General features: G+C 42.9%; 1 protein-coding gene across 1 annotated transcript in view; it reads right to left on the bottom strand.

The window, feature by feature from the left end:
* Positions 1 to 21992, bottom strand: part of Hcls1 (hematopoietic cell specific Lyn substrate 1) — a 28232-nt gene extending 6240 nt beyond the window's left edge. The window contains exons 1-9 of the mRNA NM_008225.2: positions 21901 to 21992; positions 19605 to 19688; positions 19069 to 19142; positions 10252 to 10381; positions 8311 to 8421; positions 5788 to 5842; positions 1605 to 1715; positions 956 to 1011; positions 335 to 404 (exon numbers count right to left, since the gene is read on the bottom strand). Coding sequence (NP_032251.2) covers positions 335 to 404; positions 956 to 1011; positions 1605 to 1715; positions 5788 to 5842; positions 8311 to 8421; positions 10252 to 10381; positions 19069 to 19142; positions 19605 to 19688 — 691 coding nt within the window. The 5' untranslated portion in view covers positions 21901 to 21992. The remainder of the gene's footprint in view (positions 1 to 334; positions 405 to 955; positions 1012 to 1604; positions 1716 to 5787; positions 5843 to 8310; positions 8422 to 10251; positions 10382 to 19068; positions 19143 to 19604; positions 19689 to 21900) is intronic.
* Between the last annotated feature and the right edge of the window lie 1520 nt (positions 21993 to 23512).

The raw sequence follows: 23512 nt of genomic DNA, 5'->3' as shown, positions 1-23512 counted from the left end.
GTCCTTGAACCAGCATCTTTATCCATGTGCCTCTACCCACTACCATCCTCTGCCCCATCTCAAGGGTCTGTCTATTCTATCTGTCTTTCTCAGGCATTTCCTCTCTCTTCCCTGCGTGTCTCTGATCCTCAGTTTTTTCCCTAATGCCACCTCCCTTGCCATCCAGTTGGTCTGACTCTTCTAGGAGACAGAATCTGGAATGTTGAGAGCAGGGAGCTCATCTTTCTTGGCTAATCTCAGTAGTTAAGGGCACACAAGGCATAGTCTGGGAGGAGAGGAAGCCAGAAGAGAAAGGAGGCTGAAGGGCACAGAGAAGGGAACCATGAAGACTAACCAGCTTCTATGGGTGTTGTCTTCTTATACGCCGTGGTTGGGGCCTCCATTTCATTGAAGCCAACAGCACTCTGCAAGTACAACAGTGTTCACAGTGCAAGGAAGCAAGGGAGTAGTGATCTATAAGACAGTACCTGTGTCTAGGGCCACCCTGGGAAGCACCTGTAGCCATGTGGTAAGCAACAGTTGAACTGGGGCCTCCAATATTGTCTTTTGGAAGACAGAAGGATAAAGAACTCTACCAGTGGGTTTAGCTCCCCTCTGAATGTCATGTTTCTGAGCCCAGTTACCTAGAATGAAGCAAGGTCCTTGCTTATGCAGGAAGAGAAACCGATGGACACACAGGACAGTGGTGTGGAGCAAGGAGAGACTCAAGACAGGATTAAGAAAAGCTTGAAATGTCATGTCTGATTTTCCTGGTGTCTACCTTTCCTCTCAGCCACCCTACACTCTTCTAACTTAAACCTCAGAGTGTGGAATTCATACTCCTTAGATGTTGAAGCCCAGCACACCAGGCTCAGGACCCAGGTCCAAGAGTTCCATTTTGCTTCTGGCTTCTCTCTTCCCTTGTACCCACTTTACCGTAGAGACACCCTTGAGACCATGGTGTCCTGGGGTTTACCTTATCCACTCGGTCTTTCTGGATTCCATATTGGCCACCAAAGCCCTTGGCATAATCTGTGGGAAAGAAAATTCTGAGAGTGAAAACAGGAGATGAGAAGGCTGGGAATTGGTAGGGAGAGGGAGCAGCAAGGATTGGGAGATAGGAATATGGAAGTGGCAGAGAAAGAGGAAGAAATGTCAGAAGTCAGAGAGAGAGAGAGAGATGGATGATGGGAAGAAAATAAAAAGGGTCAGGGTATGGGGGTTGGGAGAGAAAAAAAGGAATGGAAAGAGACAAACACAAAAGTAATGGCTGCCAAGGCAAAATACAAGGAAATAAACAGGAAAACAAGGCGAGCCATTTAGCTGTTCCTGCTGTGTCCCAGGAGAAAGTTCTCAGTCCTCCCTGAGGCTGACTGGCCCATGAGACTTACACCAAGCCATCTCGGCCCATCACCTGGCCTAGTTATTCCTTCCCCAGTACCCTTCCTTCTTGTTCCTTTTCTGCTTCACTTCCAATCCCACTGTCCATTCCATCAGTGTTGAGCCCCCTCATGCCCCTCTTCTATTCATCTGCCTCTATTCTAGGACCCTGGGTCGGCTTCCAAAACAGAAGGAATGCGGGCCCTGTGCGACCTAGTGACCTCCTTCCTTCCAATCCGATTTACCTCTCTGAGACTCGTGCTTCTCCGTCTCTCCTTTGTAGTCGTATCCCAGGGCTGCTTTGTCCCGTTTATCCTTCTCTACCCCGTAGCGGCCACCAAAGCCATGAGAGTAATCTGCAATAGACAGGGAAGGCCTGAGAGGCCAGCCTTGGCCCCCTGGGAAATGCTAGAGAGAGAGAGAGAGAGAGAGAGAGAGAGAGGTCTGAAGGAAGGAGTGCAGAGTGATAGGCCAGGGAAGGGCTCTGGGCTCGGGTAGAGGTGAGCTACTTTAACACATACAACACCCTCATTTCCATCCCAAATGAGCATCGCAATATTTTCCCTCCTTCAAGGCATGGCTATGTATAGAGCCCGTGAGAGATCATCTCTGGGACAAAAGGCAGGCATATGAGGTGTGTGCTGTTTCTTCACTCCCATCGAAACAGAGAAATCTCAGCCAAAATCAATAATTTTTTAAGTAATGAAACTCAGAAAGGAGGAAGAGGAAGAAGAGAAGGGAAAGAGGAATGGGGACAAGAAGAGGAGGAAGAGGAGGGGAAGGGGAGAGGAAAGAATCCTGGCTCCAGGAAGAAATAAGAGAGACAGAGCTATGTATGTGTGTGGGTGAATGTGAGCAGCCAGACACGGAAACCCTAAGAGCTTTAAAGACGAAATGTAAGGAATAGGGATTAGGACCTAGGATCTGTCCTTATCAACTCTATACAAGAGTGGGAGGGAGGGGTATGGTAGCTGAAAAGGAGGTACAGGAAATGTCAAGGGGTCTTGTAGCCTGTTCAGAATTTGACAAGGGAACATTTTGCAAGTAACATTTGGAGTTCTAGCCCTGTGTTCAATTGGGGAATGTAATTTTGTTTTCAATTATAGGACTCAGGAATTCTAAGCTAAGACATTAACTTAAATGCTGATCTCAGAAAATACACACATGGCAGGTGCTGGAAGATGAGTCAGTTACTACAATGTCATGCAACTATGAGGACATGGGTTTGGGTCCCAAGCATCAGATACAAAACTACATGTGCTAGTGTGATAGTGTGCTAGTGTGTGCCTGGGATTCTAGCGCTGGAGAGGCAGAGACAGGATGCCTGAGTGCTGGTGTGGTCAAATATGTGATCTCCAGGTTTAAGAGAGACCCAGTCTCAAGAGTTAAGTTGGACAACAATCAAGAATACACCCAACACTGACCTTTGGCTCCTACACACATGAGCAAGTACATGCTTGTGCATGCATACACAGAGAAAGTATATATGTAGGAAGAACAGCCTATGAAAGGTAACATGAATACAACATGAAGTAGACTTCAAGAGAGAGAGAGTATCCCAAAAGGCAAAGAGAACACTGTGAAGTACTATAAGGAAAAGCCCTGTCCACCAGGAATAAATACACCGGCATCAAATCTAGTAACAGCACCAAAACTCATGAAGCAAAGCCCAGTAGAAACAGTAAGACAAATAGATGCAGCCAGTGTTGGAAAATTAAACCCGTGGAACAAAAAGAATCATCAGTTAAGTCATATAAGATCTAAATACTTTTGTCACTAAACTTGGCTCTTAAGAACACTGTATTCCAAACTACACAAGATACTCCTTGACTCTATGTGCATAGGACGCGCGCGCGCGCATGCGCATGCGCGCACACACACACACACACACACACACACAGAACCATGTGCTAACCCTTAATATATTTCAAAAGACTGAAATTCTGGAAATCATTTTGTGATCTCAATAAAATTAAAGGCCAATATCAATAAAATGATATGGAAAATTTCCACAATGCATAAGAAACAAAAATATGCTCTTTCAGCTCATTAGTCACAGTCTACTGCAGACCCCGTGCTCAGGATATCTGGCCAACATGAGGTGGATTCCATAAATTGTTTGAAAGTGTGTGTGTGTGTGTGTGTGTGTGTGTGTGTATGTGTGTGTGTGTGTGTGTTATTGTTTTGTTTTGTTCGTTTGTTCCATGAAAGAGAAAGAACATGAAGTTGGGTGGGTAAAAAAGTGAGGAAGGAAGGATTTCCAGGTGGAAATGGGAGAAGGGAAAGAGTATAATCAAAATATATTGTTTGCAACTCTCAAAAACTAAATGGAAACATTAGAATATATATATATATATATATATATATATATATATATATATATATATATATATATACACACACACATACACACACTTTCAAACAATTTATGTCAGAGAAAATTCACCAGGAAAATTAGAAAATGTTTTAATTTAATTAAAATTGAAATATACATAGAATTGGTCAAGTGCAGCATTAAGTTGTGCTGTGGGGGAAAATGTGTGATTTACCTGTATCATAAAGAGAGTCCCAATGGACAGAAGCATCTGACCCCTGCTGTTGAATTAGGGAAGGCTGAAAGAAGCTGAGGAGAAGGGTGACCCTGTAGGAGGACCAGCAGTCTTAATTAATCTAGACCCCCGAGATCTCTCAAACACTGGACCACCAAACAGACAGCTTGCACCAGCTGATAGGAGGCCCCCAACACATATACAGTTGAGGACTTCCAGGTCTGTGTTCATTCAGAGATGATGAATCTAACCCTCAAGAGACTGGAGGCTCCAGGGAGTTTAGAGGTTAGATGAGGTGGGAGGTGGGGGCACCCACATGGAGACAGGATTGGGAGGGGAGGAGGTGTGGGATATGGAGCAGTTGAAAAAACATAGAATAAAAAATTCCTTTGAAAGGAAAAAAAGTTTTGAAAATAAAAATAGAATGTTCACATGAAAAGAAAAGAAAAGAAAAGAAAAGAAAAGAAAAGAGAGCCCAAATCAACTGTCTAGGTTTTTATCTTAAAAAGAAGGAGGAGGAGGAAGAAGAGAAGCCCACATTAAGTATAAGTACATTGAGCAAAATAATAGAGTCAAAACCATGTATTTTAAGAACAGATAAACAATTGATAAAATTAGAAAAACGAAGTTAGGTCTTAGAAAGAAACCACTGGGCTGGGCAGTGGTGGTGCATACCTCTGATCCCAGCACTCAGAAGGCAGAGGCGGGTGGGTCAAGGCCACCCAAATGCTCTGTGACTGATCTACACTCCTTGCCCCCTTTAATTTTGAGGGCAAGACTCTCTAACTTGTCCATGCTGGCTTTAAACCCACTGTGTTGCCCAGTCTGGCCTTGAACTTGCAATTTCCTTGCCTCAGTCTTCCAAGCAGCCAAGATTAAAGACCAGTGCCTTCAGGCCTGTCTTAACTTTTATTTTTTTATTTTTATTTTTAAAAAAGAAAAATACATTACATATAAAGAATGATAACTCGGCTGACATGAGAGACCCTGAATGATGATATAATATTTTCAAAATAATAAAGGGAATAGCATGAAAACCACATAGCTCAAGGACTGGGGCTGATGGGTGGGGCGAGAGCTCTTTCATAGCCTTAAAATAATGATCCGGAAACATATTCCAGCAAGAGGAAAATAGAAACAGCAGGAAGAAATGAGAAAATGTGAAGAATAGCTAAGAAGGTGTCCATTGTTACCCAATTTAATTATTCATTGGTATATATATATATATATATTCTTTGTTATATATAATCTCTCTCTATATATATATGTATATGTGTGTGTGTGTGTGTGTGTGTGTGTGTGTGTGTGTGTGTGTGTGTATGTGTATGGCTTTGCTTTGTTTCATTTGGATTTTTGAGAATGGGTTTCTCTATGCAACCTCAACTGCCCTGGAATTATTATGTAGACTAGGCTGGCCTTGATTCACCTGCCTCTCCCTCCCACATGCTAGGAGTAAAGACCACCATGCCTAGCACCATTATATTTTATCAGGTTTAAAACTAAGATATAAACAATATACTAGCCAGTATATATAACAGTAATATAGATGGTAGAAAGAATACCGCTAAAATGTTTCTGTATTATTCACAAAGACATGATTAACTTTAAATTTAAACTCAAAGCTGTGTGTTAAGTTTTAAAGATGATACATATTAGAACAAAAAAGAAATATATCTTCTACCCTTCAACTAGAGAAAGGAAGGATTAGACAGGCTTGATCAAGCTCATAGAATGAATTTGAGAAAGAAGCCTGCCCACAATTGGAACCGCAAAGTAGCCAAACCAGTGGGGAGCTGGAGGCAGGGAGCTATGACAAGCTGTAGGCAGCAGATGCGGGCAGGGAAGCTGGCCAGCCGTGGCCAAGGCTCTGGGCACTTGCCTTTCTGAGATGCATGCTTTTCCACTTCTCCTTTGTAGTCAAAGCCCACCGCTGACTGAGAGAAGGGAAAGATAAATGATTATCCAGGCTCTCTGCTTCTCCCTCTCCCAGTTAGCCTTACTTCCATCTCAGTTTTAGGAACCCCCCAGCAAGGTTCACAGGCTTAAAGTAGAAACAGTGTTACAAAGAAGTCAGCCGGGACCTCTGGACACTAGACTAGTCTAGATCCAATTCTGCTTTTCCGGTTTGTAGTTGTTTAGCTTTGGGGGTATTCCTTAAGGTCACTCAGCACTGGCTCTTTGATATAATATTAAATGAATCTTACCCACCACGACAGTAAATTGAGGGACATGATCTTTCCTCATTTGGAATAATACAACAAATAAACAAGGTATCTACAGTACCTGCACTGAGTCACACAAGGAATCAGCACTTTTCCCCCTAAGTGAGCCTCACAACCTTGTAACTAAAAGCCTTGTGTGCATCTGGGCTCCTCATCTCACTCCCTCGGAACTTTACTGGTCTCAGTATGGCCTCACAGGGCTCTAGGACACTGATTTTGTAGGTTCCAAGACCTAATATATACTGGGAGCTGTATCCCCATTTGCTCGGTAACTATGGGTTTCTAAGTAAGGGTCAGTTTCTCATCTTCAGACTCTCCCTGCCTTCCTCTCTCCCCCCTCTTTTTTCTGGCTCCCCTATATCTAAGGCTGACCTCAGATTCTCTCTGTAGGCAAGGATGACTTTGAATTTGAGGGAAGACAGAAGATAGTTAATTCTTAGATAAGTAGATAGCAGGGAGAGCCGTCCTGGATGAGATCAGGCTAATCCCTGAGTGTTGCCACTTTAGATCCAAAACAGCTTACTCCAAGAACCCACCAGGTAGTTCCCACATGGCCAGGCAAACTCCATGCCAGGTGGCTACTTCTTCCCAGTTTCCACTCTGTAGGCTACTGAAAATGAGACCCCTATGGAGTCTGTGGGCTTTCTTCCCTGCAATTTCAAAGGTCCCCAGCAGGGTCTTACCCAGTCAGGTCCCTGTTGTTACTTAAAATGACATAACAGCTAACTGCATCCTGCCTAGACCAGTTCTAGAAGGAGAAATGGAAACAAGCTTTGCTCCACAGCCTGTTAACACGTCTACAAACTCAGGCTCTTTGGGAGCAGATGATGTTGCCTCTCTAGACACATGCCTGTTCATGATACAGGGAGCTCTGGCTTTGTGTGCCGTGTGCTAGCTCTGCGGCAATGAATCTCATGAGGGGTTGGCTGCAGCTGTTCTCATCCTGTGATTCTTTATTTGACGGGCAAATGGATCTGTGGAAGGAGAGCTAGCAGGACTCTAATCCTCTGCTCCTACCTGGGTGTTAGTATGTACCACATGCCTGGTTTATGAGGTGCTAGCATGCTTCCAACGGAGCTATGTCCCCACCCTTTAGTCTGGATTTACAGAACACATGGGTTGCTGAGGCGATGTAATTTGTGCTTGTAAAGTAGCAACTAACAATAAGGGAAGAGGACCAGGAGAAGCCACGACTCAGCAGGAAATGCTCTCTCGTTTATAGATCCTTACAAGCTCTACATGGCATTATTGACTTTAAACATGGTTTCTGGGGTTTTTCTTTCTTTCACAGCATATTTTGAATTTTCTTGACTTTGTTTTGGCTGTATTTTCTCCAAATAATTACAATCCTAGCACTTCCCAACTTGGACTCAGTCCTACCTAATTAACAACTGCTGGCAATCTTCATCATCATCATCATCAATCATCATCATCATCACTTCTTATCCAAGTGTCAATATTCCCCACCCCATTCCTCGATCCCCCCCACCTCTCCTTTTTGTCTCCCTGCCCCTCTCCTTCCTACTCTTCTCGCTTCCCCTCCCCATCTCCCTTCCCCTTTTAGATGAGACTCCAATCTGCACCATGAAAAAGGATTCAGAGTCTGATATCATAAGGTATAATTTAAAGCATCAAAAAGCCACCAGCCCTGCTCTTCCCACTGTATCAGCCTGTACTTGCTTAGTACTGTCTTTTCCTTTCGAAAACTACCCTTGTGTTTGCAGGAGCCTCTAGCAACACTCCAGCTACATAGATTATTGTTACCCTTCACCTTCTCGAAGTGTTGCAGCCCTAATCAATTGGCTGTCGTATTCGCTTATTTTGGAGATTCTCTCTCCTCTCTGCTAATGCCTTAAGAAAGTCTTAGTCCGAGTTTAGTGATCTTTACCCATGAGTGACCATTGATGCTGTGCTGATGAACCCGGGCCTCTCCTATGCTAAGCCAGAGCTGCCCTACAACCTGAGCCCTGCTGAACGTAAATTGATGATTTGATGCTCAACATGCAGCCCCTGCATTAGCACCAGCAAGAGACGTCATGAGACCTGACCGTTACTAGGCACTGATAGCCTCTGCTGTCCTGTCTGTCACCTGAGAAGCATGGGCCAACACTTCAGGGCTGGGTGGCGGCAAGACCCACATAACTTAAGGCGTATGGTGGAGAGACAAAGATGTCACCTACCTTGTCTGCCCGGTCCCTCTCAACTCCATATTTGCCCCCAAAGCCTCTGGCGGCATCAGTCTGAGATGAGTGTTTCTCCACATCAGCAACATACTCGTGGCCCACGGCACTCTAAGGGAAATCAGGAGGGGAGTGAGCAAAAGATCAGAAGGACCTTAAGGAATAGCTAGAGATGGCAAATGGATGTCAGGAGACAAGAAATTCCATTCTGGGTACCATTCTTGGTACCTCTGGCAGTGGTACCAGGAAACCTATGATGGAGGATAATGTCACTAGAGAGCCATTGCTCAGAAACCTGCAGGGGTGTACTAGAAGTCAGAAGATAGAGAGGAGAGAGTCAAAACAGAAGGGAGAGGAGAGCTCAGACAGGATCAGGCTGGAGCAAAACAAGTGAGCAAAGCTAGGGCATGTCAGGGGCACTGGCTAGATACCGCAAGCAACTGCTGTTTTTCCTCCATCAACCAGGTATCTTTGAGCTGGATCTTTCCTGGCCTGGATAAGTGTAGAAGTGAATTCTGAACTTTCCAATGTGTATATAAAAGATCACTAAATGGCCGAGGGGCTGAAGAGGGGCTCTGTAGGCCAGAATCCTTGCTCTGCAAACATGAGGACCTAAGATCAAATCTTTAGCACCCACAAAAAAAAAAAAAAAAAAAAAAAAAAAAAAAAAAAAAAGCTAGGCCTGGCTGCATGTGCCTTTAATCCCAGCATGAGAAGGTAGAGACAGGCGAATTCTGAGAGTTCCCTTCCTAATCAGCCTAGCAGAAATAATGAGCTTCACACTCAGAGGGAAAGCCGGTCCCAAGGGGCTAAGGTAGAGAGCTGTACAGGATGACATTTGACATCCTGCTGTGGCCTCTCCTTGTGCACACACAGCTGCACCCACCCCATCTCCACACGTGCATATATGTATGCACCATATACAACATATGCATATACCATGCATACACAAATAATCACATAACACAGTAAAGCAGTGGTTCTCAACCTTCCTAACAATGCAAGCTTTTAATACAGTTTCTCATGTTGTGGTGACCTCCAGGCATAAAATTCTTTTGTTGCTACTTTGTAACAGTAATTTCACTACTATTATAAATTGTAATATAAATATCTGATATGCAGGATATCTGATATGTGAACCCCAAAGGGGTTGCAACCCACAGGTTGAGAACTGCTGCAGTAAAGAAAATGATAAGAGATGTTGCAATACAGACAGAATACACAGCATCAAAAGGCGACAAATGATTCTATAGCTTATCCTTCCTTCTCCACTAAAGCTCCCTGCTTTCTCAGTAAGTGTGGCCTAGTTTTGTTTTTGTTGCTATAGTTAAAACACCATTCCAAAAGAAACTTGAAAGGAGAGAGGTTTTATTTGGCTACCATTCCAGGTTAGGGTCATTCATCTTGGGGAAGTCAAGATAAGGATTTGAAGGTACCAGCCAAATCCACAACCAAGAGCAGAGAGAATGAATGCATGTTTGCTTACTGTTCAACTCTATGTCCCTACATTTATATAACACAGGCCTAGAGAATGGTGCCATCCACAGCAGGCTGGGTCTTCCCACATCATTTAAAGTAATTAAGACCGTGCTCAGCAGACATGCCCACAGATCAACCTGATCTAGACAGTCCTTCATTGATGCTCTTTTTCTCAGGCAGTTCCAGATTGTGACAATTAATACTAACCGTCACAAGGGGTCACAGTATACCATGAGGTAAAACAGGCCAGCCAGCCTAATATCTTGACTCTCTTTTCTGTATCTTGGGTATTGAGATCCAGAGAGAAAAAAAGGCACAAACATCACAAAGGCATTCTGCATCAAAGCCCAAATGGACACCATGCAAACCATATTTAGGATAAATTTTAAAGTACCAACAATTGAGTCAATTTGTTTCCCATTATTTTATTTCTTTAAAGTAGCTCCCTCCCTTCCTACTCACCTTGTCCATCCGGTCTCTCTCCACTCCAAACCGACCGCCATAGCCATGGGATGCCTTAGGCCCCGATTCCAGCTCCTTCTTCTTGAGGATGTCGTGCTCCTCTGACACTTTGTTCCTCAGCTGGTGGATGCTGCAAGGAACCACACACCTAAGACTCTCCACAGTCAGGGAGATCGACAGACTGCTTCTCAGAAAATGGAAATCTTTTGTAGAAAACTCTGAGTCCCTGAATGTATCAGTTGACAGGCTTAGAGTAAAAGGTTGGTATAAGCAATGTAGCCTGATTTACGCTCTCGAGAAGCTAACATCCTGTTGTCTGTTGTCTTTTCTCACTAACATAACCTGTGTGTCACAGAACCAATGAGCCCTCTATGCTAACAAAAGACCTGCCTTCAACCAATTAGGCGGTCTGTCTCAAGAATCATAAAGATGTGCAAATAACTTCCAGCCTACACATTCCTGTCCTAAGAGTCTGCCCCCCCAAATAACTTTAAATACGGCAAAGCTTAATGTCTAATGATTAAAATATTACAGATAATAGAAAACCAACTAATCTGTATGCCCAGGACTTGGAAAATAGCTTAGAAAATTGAAATGCTGCCTTTCAATAATGTAATGACAGTCATTAAGACTGATGCTTAAAGAAATGTAGTTTGGGGTAAATTTACTAGTATTTGTGTATTTATTTATTTATTTATTTATTTATTTATTTATTATCAAGCATTAACATTCTCCAACGTAAGCCTGATAATTTCTGGGAATAACAAACAGAAACAAAGCCACAAAGCCCACTCATCATTATCTGTTAGAAGAGCTTCAAGTTCCTATAACTGAGACTGGGATTCTGCCTCTGAGAGCACACGACGCTGGAGGCAGCAAAGGACACCCACTCCTCTTGCTTACTTTAAGCACCTGGGCATACAGATTAGTTGGTTTTCTATTATCTGTAATATTTTAATCATTAGACATTAAGCTTTGCCGTATTTAAAGTTATTTGGGGGGGGGGGCAGACTCTTAGGACAGGAATGTGTAGGCTGGAAGTTATTTGCACATCTTTATGATTCTTGAGACAGACCGCCTAATTGGTTGAAGGCAGGTCTTTTGTTACCACCTTACTACCATGGAGGCTGCAAGACCTAAGAGGGTAGACATCCTGAAGACATGAGTTGACAGCTCGGCAGTTGTACCAACAAATGACAGACAACAAAGGTTCACAAATTGGGAAACCTTGCAAGGACTCCTGGGACCGCATAGCGTTATCTAGAGGAGAGAACTCTCAATTTTAGAGATCCAGCTTTCTGCAATTAGCAAGGGTCTGGGGTCGTTACTCTCCTTGGGACTCCCCTAGCTCAGGCCCAGCAGAAACTGGTTCCAGGCAAAGTGGCCGTGTCACAGGAGAGGCCTTCTCCTTTCATGGAAGATTAGACCCATCTGCTGGTCTAGTGGGATAATCTCACTGAAGGCTTTTAAAAAGCCTTTCAGCTTTAGCCGTGGTTAATTTTAGAGAGCTGGAGAGGAATCAGATGAACCGGATCCCAGTGCTGGCTGCACCCTGTGTTCCCATGCCTCACCTGACCCCACGGGTAACTGGGAAGCAAAGAGTCAGTGTCAGCTCAACAGCCTTGGGGCTGCCAGGGTCTGAAAAGGACGGGGCGGGGCGGGGCGGGCGGGCGCCCGGAGCTTCTGAATGGCTGTGTGAGGTCCCCAACTGAAGAATCCAAGTGAGGAAAGAAGGGCCTGGGACAAACATATTCAACTGAGCAAATATGCAAATCCACCTACTGAATTACAGTGTGCCAATCAGGGGACTGTACCAACAGAATTATGGCCAATCAGGGGACTGTACCAACAGATGACAGTTTTTAAATGAAAAGGTTGTGGACCAAAAAAAAAAAAAGTACAAAATATTTTACTTTGTTTTTGTGGTTGTTTTGTTTTGTTTTGAGAAGCAGTCTCTTCCACCCAGGATAGCTTCTTATAGGTATCTGTAGCCACACCCAACTGAAAATCCAACTTCTTATAAATTCCTTTACCATATAGCTGAATCCATCCCAAATGGCTCTTAATATATAATCTTTTTATTTGATAAATATCAATTAAACAGCTTTTGAGTGTGAAGTGTTGCTAGGCTCCAAGGACACAGAAGATCTCACACATGGAGACAGTGGACAGATGGAAGGGATACAGGGAAGCTTTCAGAGTGGCAAGTGTCATACCTAGGAGACTTTTGACACAGTGTCTCTGCTTCACGTTTTTCACATGGCTTGTATTGACGGAGCAAGCGAATCTAGCAAAATTCAGAGCTTCCAATGTGAAACAGGAGCAATAAAGGCATAAAGCGGAGCAGTTCTGACAATAAAAACTTTATTCACCAACAATATGGTCATATGTTTAGAAAATCCTACATTATCCACAAAGAAGCTACTGGAACCACTAAGCTTTCAGGATACAGAGTCGCCATTATCAAAGTCGATTGCATTTCTATCTGCCAGCTGCAGACATTTGAAGACCAGAAATTAAAAGTAAATCATAGTCATAACATAACATGAAATGCTTTAGGACAAATTTAATGAAATATGATTTAAGACTTGAACACTGAATAATACTTCTGAAAAACTAACTCAAAGATGATCTAAATAAGTAGAGGAATGCCACGGGTTCATAGATTGGAGAACTCAATACTACCAACATGTTTCCTATCCCTCTAAATGGTCTAACAACTCCAGTGGACCCCCAGTCAAACTCTCAAGAGGCATTTTTTTTTCCCGAGAAGCTGACTAGCTAATTCTAAATGTATGAAATTATAGAATCCTGGGATAGTAGGAAAAGCTTTTGAAGGAACACGCAGTTGGAGGCCTATTCCATTTCAATGACTTAGCACACAGCTATAATAACAGCACTGTGGTAGTGTGCTGTCAGGGCAAACATTGCTTAAGGAAGCAGAACAGAGTCCAAAAGTCAACCATACAGAAGGTCAAAGAAATCTGCTAAGTCAGTGGGAAAAAGAGTTTGGATTGTGTTTGGAAATTGGATATCCATAGAGAAGAAGAGCCTTAACTCAATTGCATGCCGCACATAAATATTAAAAAAATAAAATTTTAAATTGAGCCAAATGTTTGAGATAATCTTTACAACTCTGAGGTAAATTTTTTCTCTTAGACAAACAAAAAACAAATAAACCAAAAAACCCACTAATGATAAAATAATCTTTTTATATAAATCAGACTTCATCAGAATTCAAATCTTGTGCCATTCAAACAATACCACCAGAAAATTAAAAGAGCAATCATTCCTCTTGGAAGAATATTTATAAAATACTCATTTTACATAAGATCTGTTTCTAAACTATACAGGGAACTCAATAAAAGTACATTAAGTACATTAAAACTGAGTAAATATATGAACAGACATTTCAGAAAGAAGATAGGTGAAGAGACATGAAAATGAAGCACATGAAAAATGCTTAATAGGTTTACTCACCCAAGAAACACAAATTAACATCTCTGCATACCCACAGAGTGGCCAACATTCAAAATACCAACAATAACAAGTGCTGACAAGGACACGGAACAAGTGCAACACATACATTTCTGGTAGAAATGATCTATGACAAATTTCTTTTTGGAAAATAGATTGGTAGTTTCTAAAAAGGTAAACACTCACTGACTGTATGAATAAGCAATTAGATCTTTAAGTATACCTTGGAAAATATAAAAATATATGTCAAAGGAGAGAGATGTGCTCAAACACTCAGAATATATTTGGAATAGCATCAGATCAATGAACAAATCAAATGGTACCATAGCTACACAATAGATACTGTTTGACAGTAACGGGAAATAAAAGACCAATATATACAACTCTCTAACCAGAGTTCAAAAACATGCTGAATAAAAGAAAACCAACACAAAAGAGATGAACAGTCTTTGTTATTTATTTACTGAAACTTTAGAGAGACCCTAGTACCTATGCCACATGGATGGAAAATAAGTCAGTGCTTGTATATTCAGCAAGGGGCACTGACTACAGACACACACAGGACTGCTAGTGTGCCTGAAATCTTCTCTGTCCTCACCGTATTGGTGGTTCCTTGTAGTGTTATCAAAATTCACTGGTTTATAATTATTACACATTAACAGCACTGAGTTTTTAAAATAAGCTGTATTAAGGGAATGATGGCTTTTACGTACTCCTAAAGAGGTCCATGCCTATGCAGTGAGTATGGCATCTTGTTAAAGCCGGACTAAATATACTCAGCGGCTTTAAAGAGGAGAGCAATCCTAGGGAAAGGGGGCAGTTGATCACGGGAATTCAGATTGCCTTTCAAAAGAGAATTGTGGACATGACAAATTATGTTTATTAAAAACAATATGACATAGTGGCTAAGTACTTAGCCCTTAGATTCAGATTGAGCTGAATTCAAATTATTATCTGTCTATTTTATGTCTATAGCCTTAGACAAATTGTTAAAATCAAGAATGAATACCTTACTTTTCTGTGCTAGCAGAATGACATCATCATCTATAATAGACATGCATGACTGCATGACAAGCCACAACTCAATAATGAGACCTTTTGTTCTCATGGCATAGCCGCGGCTCTTCACGGCGAGGTAAGGAGAGTCAGGACTATTATCTCCAGTCATATGGATAAACAACAGCAGAGTGGTGAAACTATTCCCTTTACTGCCCTGGTGCTGGCATAGCAGAGCTGGCACCAGTCCCTGGTCCTCTGCAGTTCTTTATTTGCACTTTGTGTAAAGTTGTAGGGCATAATATTGGCTAAGCCCCTGAGGCAGCTACAGCTATTTCTCACTGAAACCTAATCTTAAGACTTCAGGACGCACCAAAGGCCTTGTCCAATGTAATGCTCACAGCACAGTCAGGGAGCTGACCTGCTTCTTTTCCTCAATGAAATCAGATAAAAATCAAAAGTCTGACTTTAGAAACGTGAATACCAGTCTTACATGGTGATCTTGTATCTGTTGATTACAAGATAAAAATTGTGCTTGTATTTTCTTCGTCATTGTTTTTCAATCAGTTATATTTTATTACACAAATGTATCAATCTATAATACATTTGATAATAGGAAAACAGCAGATAAAAGCATTTGTCCTCTCCCACAGAGAGTTTAAGGATTACTGTTTGAGGGTAGTAAGGATCTCTTCCTCTTCCAGGCATAGACAAACACAGAGAGGAGAGAGGGTAATAGCCTTGATAGTGGGGTCATTTCTCTATACACTGATAAGAGACGGGTAGAATTGCTTAAGCTAGTCTCTGAATTAGAAAGCCGTCCCCAGACTAAATTTATTCAAGGCTGACCTAAAAAGAAACACAGTGGTGAGGGGGGCGGGTCTCACGCCTACCAAGAAGCACAGTCACTTCCTTTTCCTGTTTTGAGTCAGCTCAGTCTGGCAAGAACTCTCCTCTCCAATTTCCCCTCCACTCCCAGGGTCTTGGTGATTTCCACTTGGCCATCAAGGGTGGCTTAGTGGGACCATCCAAAGGATATTACAGACTTTATGCTGAAATGCCCCCGAGGACTGTTTGATCTAGATGGGAAAACTGAAGATCAGAGAGCAGAAAAGATTTGTCCAAGGTCACTTAGCCCATTCCCAGCAGGGTCCCAGCTTTTGCGTGTAGAAGGCTTTAACAAATAGGAATGGAACAAGCTTTTGTGAAACCATCTCCAACATTTACTATAGTGGATATAGATCTGGTTAGGTTAACAAGGAGATATGCAGAGTCACCACCGTGTGAAAATGACGTGGTATGCAATACAGCCATTTGATTAAAAGCTATTTAGGAAGTAGGAAGGTATTAGCTGCTGCACACTTGTGTTAGGTTTTGGGGATAGAAATCAGATAAAGCTCATCTACATTAACAGCGTATAGATAGAACCAAAGTGCTAAGTAGTACTAAGAGGGCCAGCAGACAGTCAGTCACATATACTATTCAATCCAGAGTAGCTGTCATTATCCCCATGAGTTAATAAAATGGGCCACTAAGACATTAGCTGTGACTGAGTTCACACCACTAATGATGACAGAGCTGGGAACGAAATCAAAATCTTCAGAACGCAAGCTCTTCCTACCGGCTCACAGCAGGGTTTTAGAAGTAGTCCTTAAAATGTCCTACTCCTAGCTGACACACAAGATGCAGGCACATGGGAGGGAAAGCAGCATGGGAGTGCTCTCTCAGGTCAGCACTTCCCAGAACACCAGAGAGTGGGGGCTTCACTCAGAGGAGAAAAGAGCTTTGACCTTCTTCATCTGTGAGCGCTCAGGGAGCTTCTGGGAAACTCCTTGTTTCTGCTTTTTCTTTGTCACTCTACATGCTTTCCAGTATTGCTTGATTCGTTTAAGAGTAACACTCACTTGGGACTGGTGAGATGGCTGAGGGGTTAAAAGCACTGGCTGCCCTTCCAGAGGACCTGGGTTTGATCCCCGGCACCCACATGACAGCTTACAACAATCTGTAACTCCAGCTCCAGAGCATCTGTACCATGGGCAACTTAGCCACGCGTGGTACATAAACACGTATACTGAAAAAAGACCCATACATATAAAAATAAATAAATGAAATAAAAAGTATTCAGTATAGCTACTTACATTAAACCATTTAGGTCTCTACCGTATTCAGAGACATTCCAGATCTACACAAGTTTGTGCCAAGTCTGTGGCTGGTGCAATGTGGTCACCACTGACACTTCTTAAAATCTAGGGGGAAATTAGTCTAAAATATTGTCATGTGTGGAAGGAGGAGTTGGGAATGGAGTGGAAAATCGACTTAATCTTGCCAAGTTTAGAAGTGCCGATTCATGATTTTCCAACTTTCACCCATATTATGTCATTCCCTGTATTTGCCTTGATCCTAAAAAATATGGCAGCCTGGGGCTACCCAGAACCAACAGTCCTGGTTAGATGATCCTGACTAGCCTATGGACGAGCAGTATGAATCTCTCAGTCACCAAGTATGGAATATTGATTCCATAGAAAATCCTAGATATGCCCATATTGGCTTCTTTCTTTTGGAAACAGTTGCATGTATTGTGGTGATGTAATATTCTAAAAACATCCCCTAAATCCTAAGATTTTGAATGTTTTGCCTGATCTCATAACCAAAGTTGACACTACTTAACACTTAGCATGTTAAACCTGCTTCAAGAGAACAATGTAACAACGGGACTTAGCCTGTTAAACCTGCTTCAAGAGAACAATGTAACAACAGGACTTACTTGCCATGTGGTCAGTTCTTACCACCAAAGGTAATGCACAGCTACAACCTTAAGTTACATTCTCTTCCACGTCCCCAACACAGACTAATGCATGTACATCATTTGTTAAAAACATCAAATGCAGAAGTTGAAAGCAACTTCCTAAATCCCACCAGAGAGGTTGAAAGCAACCATTTATGGATACTGGTTGATCAACAATGACATTTGTTATCTGGGTCAATTGGAGCCAGTGACTTTATTGCTGATAGTTCTGCTAAGCATCCATCATTCTTTCTCCTGTATGATACTTTCTATGCTTTTCCATAAAGACAGAGCAGAGCTTTTTGTAGGGAGGTACAGATACACACAGTTACACAGCTGTCACACACAGACAGACACACAGTGACATGGGGACAAACAGATTCACAATCCAGTCTTCAATCAGTCTAACAGATTCAGACACATGCAGAAGACAGACAGAGGAAGAAAGACACAGAGAGTGTGAAGTATCTAGACTGTCTCTTGCTTAGAGTGCTTTTATTTCTTTCCTTAACAAAGCACTAATGCATTCTTGGCAACTCAGAGTATCTTTAACACATTATAATTCATGCAATGTAACCCAGGCTTGCCTTGGTATTGAACTTCTGAGCCTTCAGCATCCATTACTTTCCCACAGCCACCTCCCTCCACCATGCAGTGCTAGGAAACCCCCACAACTAACTTATTTGGTGCTGGGAACAAACAGGACTTCATGCAGACTAGGTAAAATTTTACAACCTGGGCTACACTGACATAATAATTTCAGAAAAAAAAAGAGAAAGTTCTCTTGAAGATTAAACATCATTTCTAAAATGGTTTTAGTCATCAGCTTCTCCAAATGTCATATTTATTTACATTAATATTAATGGTTCCCAATTTCTATCAAATAGTAGTCAAATGCAAAACTGTGTCTCAAGTCTCTGTACCAGTATGAGAGCTGATATTGTCCTCAACACACCATTTATGCAGGAGTTCCTTTCCTGGACATTTTACTGATGCCTTCCTTTTTTGAGACAGTCTCCTGGCTGGCCTGGAATTTACGATGTAGACCAGACTGCTTTGAAGTCACAGAGACTTGCTTGCTTCAGCCTCCTGAGTGCTGGAATTAAAGGTGTGTATGACCACACCCAGAATTGATGTCTTCTTAGCCCATTGGCAGTCACCCTACACATGTTCTACACTTCTGTAAAAGTTTAGATGAAATGGCATTTGATACATAATTTATAGGGTAGAGATGGGTGATAGCTAGATATATGACAGATAGCCTTATAGAACTTCAGCATTTATGCCCAATTCTCTGCTACCTAATGTCTTATTAAAGGGAGATAGTTGATACTGCCCTGCCCCCCCAAAGTGACAGAGCTGTTATATATAAAAGATACATAATAATATGTGGGTGATGAGAGAGATAAAGTGAAAACACATGGAGCCATAGGAATACTAGGTACACAGAGATTCTAGAAAAAAATAAATAAATGCAAAGATTCGCAGCCATGGCTGTTTCCTTTCTGCACCCCTGAGCCCCAGCCTGCAGGGTTTCCATCAGGGTCTTTGGCACCTACTTGATGTGCTCTGTGCGTCCAGAGCCCTCAATGGTCTTGGCTCCCCACCGTTGCTCCTTCTCGGAGATGTCATTCTACAAGAGACAACAGGCAACAGTGTCAGCGAGAAATGTGCTCTGTTGCAGGGAGCCTCCCAATTGACATGCACATGCTCCGCCTTATGCCCTCTGTATTAGAAGCTTCTTGTCTTTACTTTCACTCATGGCTGCATTTATCTCAAAGCCACATGAAAATTAAAATTAAACCAGTGATCCTAGACATGTCCTTGCTTACTCTGAATCACCCATCCTTTCTTCTTTTGACACACACACACAGTCCTCCAATGGCACTATCAAACGACCCACACCTATCCCCTTCTATGCTCAACATCAGCTAACACACATTCCTACTAATAAAATCTATTCGTTTTGCCAATCCAACCCACCACAAAGACTGTCTTAATCTCAGATAGATCTCTCTAAGCCCAGCCAAAACTCAGAGTGGCTGAGGTGCTCCTGACCACTTCACTGTCCAAGCAAAGCTACTTCCATACTCACCACAAAGTCAGGGTCTGTATCCCAGTCATCACCCTGGGTCTCCACGGAAACCGATACATCATGCCCCACTACAGACTTCCACATCTGAGGGTACCAAATGATGGAAATAATTAGGAGTGAAAAAGAGAATTGAGAGGAAGGTTGGTAAGGATGCTAAAGTTGACTACGTGAGCAATGGAATGTTTCCTTCTGCTCTTTCTCATCTCATTTATCTTAAGATAAATCAGTAGCCCACCCATATATGGAAAAAATTTAGTATAGGTGTAGGTAACACAAGACAACCTCTGTCAAAGTGTTGGGATTGTTCATTATGTCCACAGCTTGTAGGGGTGACCCGTGGTCATACAACACCTACCACAGGACTGCTGTGGCACCTCACTCAGATTTCTCCAGGGCTTCCTTTTTTAGCTGTCAGGACATAAATGAGTCCAGTGTCCCTCCTGTCTATAATCTGCCTAGCTACATTGAAAATGCTCCCTGTCTGTGGAAGACTGCCCCACATTTACTGTAGGACTGACTGGTCACTCACAGCACAGCTGTAGGTCACCAGTGGGACAGACTAGTTGAACTACTCACACTAGCTGAAAGAAGAAAATACCATGGCTTTATTTTTATTATGTAAATGTTCAACTATATCTAAAGACATAAGCATTTACATGTAAAATGTAGCACTCCCTCTTTTTGAAACACTATGTGAGAATTAACAACTAAGTAAACATTACAAAAGTCTTGGGAGAATGCTAGTTTGATTGGGTGTCAATCATTGTCCCACTGGACACTTGTGTTTTATTGAGCCTTGCCAGAAGGGTGTGAGGAAGAACTGTCCGGTCACACTGTGGGTTTTTGAGGAGAGGTAACAAGGGACAACACCCATCTGGTCTGGTAGCTTTTTGGGACTTCCTGGCTCAAAGACTCTGCCTATCCTTCTTTGTCGGGTGCCACCACCACCGAAGAGCTTCCTGGTACTCATTGCTCTCCCAAAGGAGACACCTTTACCCACTCATCCCCAAGGCTCTGCTTATCTAGGCCCCAAGTCTCCACTTTCTATCCCCATCTGGAAGCCTCCATCATTGCCCACATTTTATAATAACCTCTAGAAGATTAGCCCCGAAGACATCTGAGGAAGATAGGTTAAATAAAGATGTGGGAAGGAGTGGTGAGTTACCGTGGCCAGAGTCACTGTGAGCTATTAAGAACATCTGTGCCTCCCCCAGTTGGTATTAGCTACTAACAGGGGGTAAGACACATAAAGAGAACCTATGACCCACAGCTTAAGGCCTCACTTTGACATGTCCTGGCTCTCAGGCTACTCTACCACAGAAGGAAACTGGAAAGGAGAAGTCAAATACATTTATGAGCAATGAGGAAGCAGTGAGGTCCGATGGTCTCATCTTGCCTGATTCTCCAGGTCTCAGTTCATCTCTCCCATCAGCCCCTCATGCTCATGTTTAAGAGCAAAATAACTTACTATTCTTGTACTGTCGATTACTAATCAGGAAAGCTGCTAACTTAAAGTAGGAGGCTGGAGACAGGCAATGAATGCTGGGCATATCCAATACCTGATGACAGGACTGACTTATGGCATCCATAGGTGAGAGATCCATGGACACTGCAGTAATATGACAGCCCCTGTGAGACCCCTGTCTGTCACATGACACAGAGTCTATACTACTTAGTCAGAGACTAGACTAAGCCATCCATCAATATTAACTTCCTTGGGCAAGTCACTGATTGTTGTGATATTGTTTCCCAATGTTAAATAATTAAGGGGTTAACACAGTAGATCCAAAGCTCCCTCTGTAACACTCTGGGATCCCCACAGACATACAAAGTTACACCAGCTGAAGTCATGTTTGCATTTGACTCCTAAAAGCACTTGGCTCAGCACCAGTGTTCATTGGTGGTTAAATCCTGTCCCCTTACATTTCCCATGGGCATTTGTGTCCCTGTGAGGCCATACAAAGGCACACTTTGTCCTCATCTTCCGTGGGTCGCCTTCAGGTTAGCACACTGGGGCAGCCACCCTTTAGAATGGGCTGTGTAGATCATCAAGGGCATACTAGGGCCCAGGGTCCTAGATATGTGCTCAATCATGCTCCCCGAGTGCAGGCCATTTCCTTGTTCCCATCCTCAGATGTTCATTGTCAACCACTGCACACAGTCCTTAGGGCCATCAAGAGTTCAGCATCTATTAGTAAAGACCTCCCTTAACAAGGACTAAGTGCTATGTAGACTTCTTTTCCATACTTCCCTGTGCTCCCAACCCCTCACAAAACCCCCAGCTCAGAGCACCCACCTTTACTGGTTCCTGGTTACGGCTTTTCACATCTACACCAGGCGCCCCCTCCAGCGGCTGCCACTTCAGGGTAAGTAACAGAGCAGCTGCTCCAGTTCCGTTTTCAGGTTTTCTGTCATTTCCTGCCACACTGTCCTCACAGCTACTTCCTGAAGTTTGAGTCAGTTCCTTATACTTTGAGTACTTAGAAGGGTTAAGTGTTTCTGTGTCTAGTATTTTGCAAAGTTTTTCAGGTCACGGGAAAGTTATAAAAATGACCGTGGAGACACATCCCTTATCAGTTAAGACACAATAAGAATGCTGCAGGACTGCTCTGTGTCCTACGAAGGACAGTTGCATCTAAGTAAAAGAATTCAGAACAAGGCAGGTGTGGTAGTGAACTTCTGTGATCCCAGCACTTAGGGGTACCCTGGGCTACAACATTGTTGTAGAAGCCTGGTCTGAGGAAGGAAAAATGTGTGTGTGTGTAGTCTGCAGCAATCAAAAAAAAAAAAAAAAGGCTTAGTGGAAAAATGATCTGTATGTTAATTTTGAAGGGAAGTCTTAAAAACAATTTCTCCTCCTTGCTTTCTGCAGTACCTGAGACTCACACATAACTCACGAGGAAGGGAGAAGGCAGAACGTGGAGGGAGAAAACTCCCTAGCTTGATGGGAGGCTGTGTGGAGTCTGAGCTCACTTACAGAGTTCTGACTACTGGCCTTCTCTAAGCTGGTGAATTGAACTCTGACATACTCTACACTGTCAACATCTGCAGCCCTCCCCTTCTAGCTTCAAGTCAAGACATGCTCAGGTGACTTGTTGAGCCAATGAAATAGACCCTTTCTGATGTGAAGGCCACTGAGAACTTTGCTATGCTTTTACTGGCTGCCTTTCAAATAACCACCTCCCTGCTTCCACCCTCCATTCCTCACCCACCCCCGTCCCAAGCATGGCTCCTCTGGCAGCCTGGAGCACTGACAGGCAATAAAGATAATGAAAATAAAGTTCCAAGGATCTCTGGTTGAAAAATAATCCTACTAAGAACTTGCTTTTGCATCTGAGCCTGGCTCTCCTTATCCCAGTCATCTGTGGACTCTGACTTGCCTGGCTTACAGAGAATGAACCCACAAGGGTCCCAGGTTGGTGAAACTAGACAGAAGGGAACATTCTGTACCAACAGAAAGCATCTAAAGTCACTTCCCAGGGGATTGATTCTAGACTTGGAGCACTTTATTTGTTCTAATAAGGCTATTTATAGTTGAGGAATATGTAGAAAGGGGTAGCCTTAAATTAGGGCTAGACATTGTACCTCACCACACAGCAATGCACAGAACCATAGAACTTCAGCGATGACACCAAGGAAACCCACTTCCCCCTCACAAACACCCCATGTTCATCCCTGAGCAGAACAGTGCTGACATACAGTGAGCGTTGAAGCCAAAGAGAACAGGTTCCCATTAATCCTCTTCTACCCTGTGATACTGGGTCAGCTTTTCCCAAGTGGCAACTTTGTATAAGAGCATGATGTCTACCCAACCCGCATGAGCTATGAAAAGTCTCCTTCTGCACTGTGTTCAAGGAGAGCTTGTTGTTTTAGACACTCTTGCTATGTAGCACAGGCTAGCCTTAACT

Source organism: Mus musculus, chromosome 16, assembly GCF_000001635.26.
Source record: "Mus musculus strain C57BL/6J chromosome 16, GRCm38.p6 C57BL/6J".
In the NCBI taxonomy this organism is placed as follows: domain Eukaryota; kingdom Metazoa; phylum Chordata; class Mammalia; order Rodentia; family Muridae; genus Mus; species Mus musculus.
This window is presented reverse-complemented; position numbering and strand designations above follow the sequence as displayed.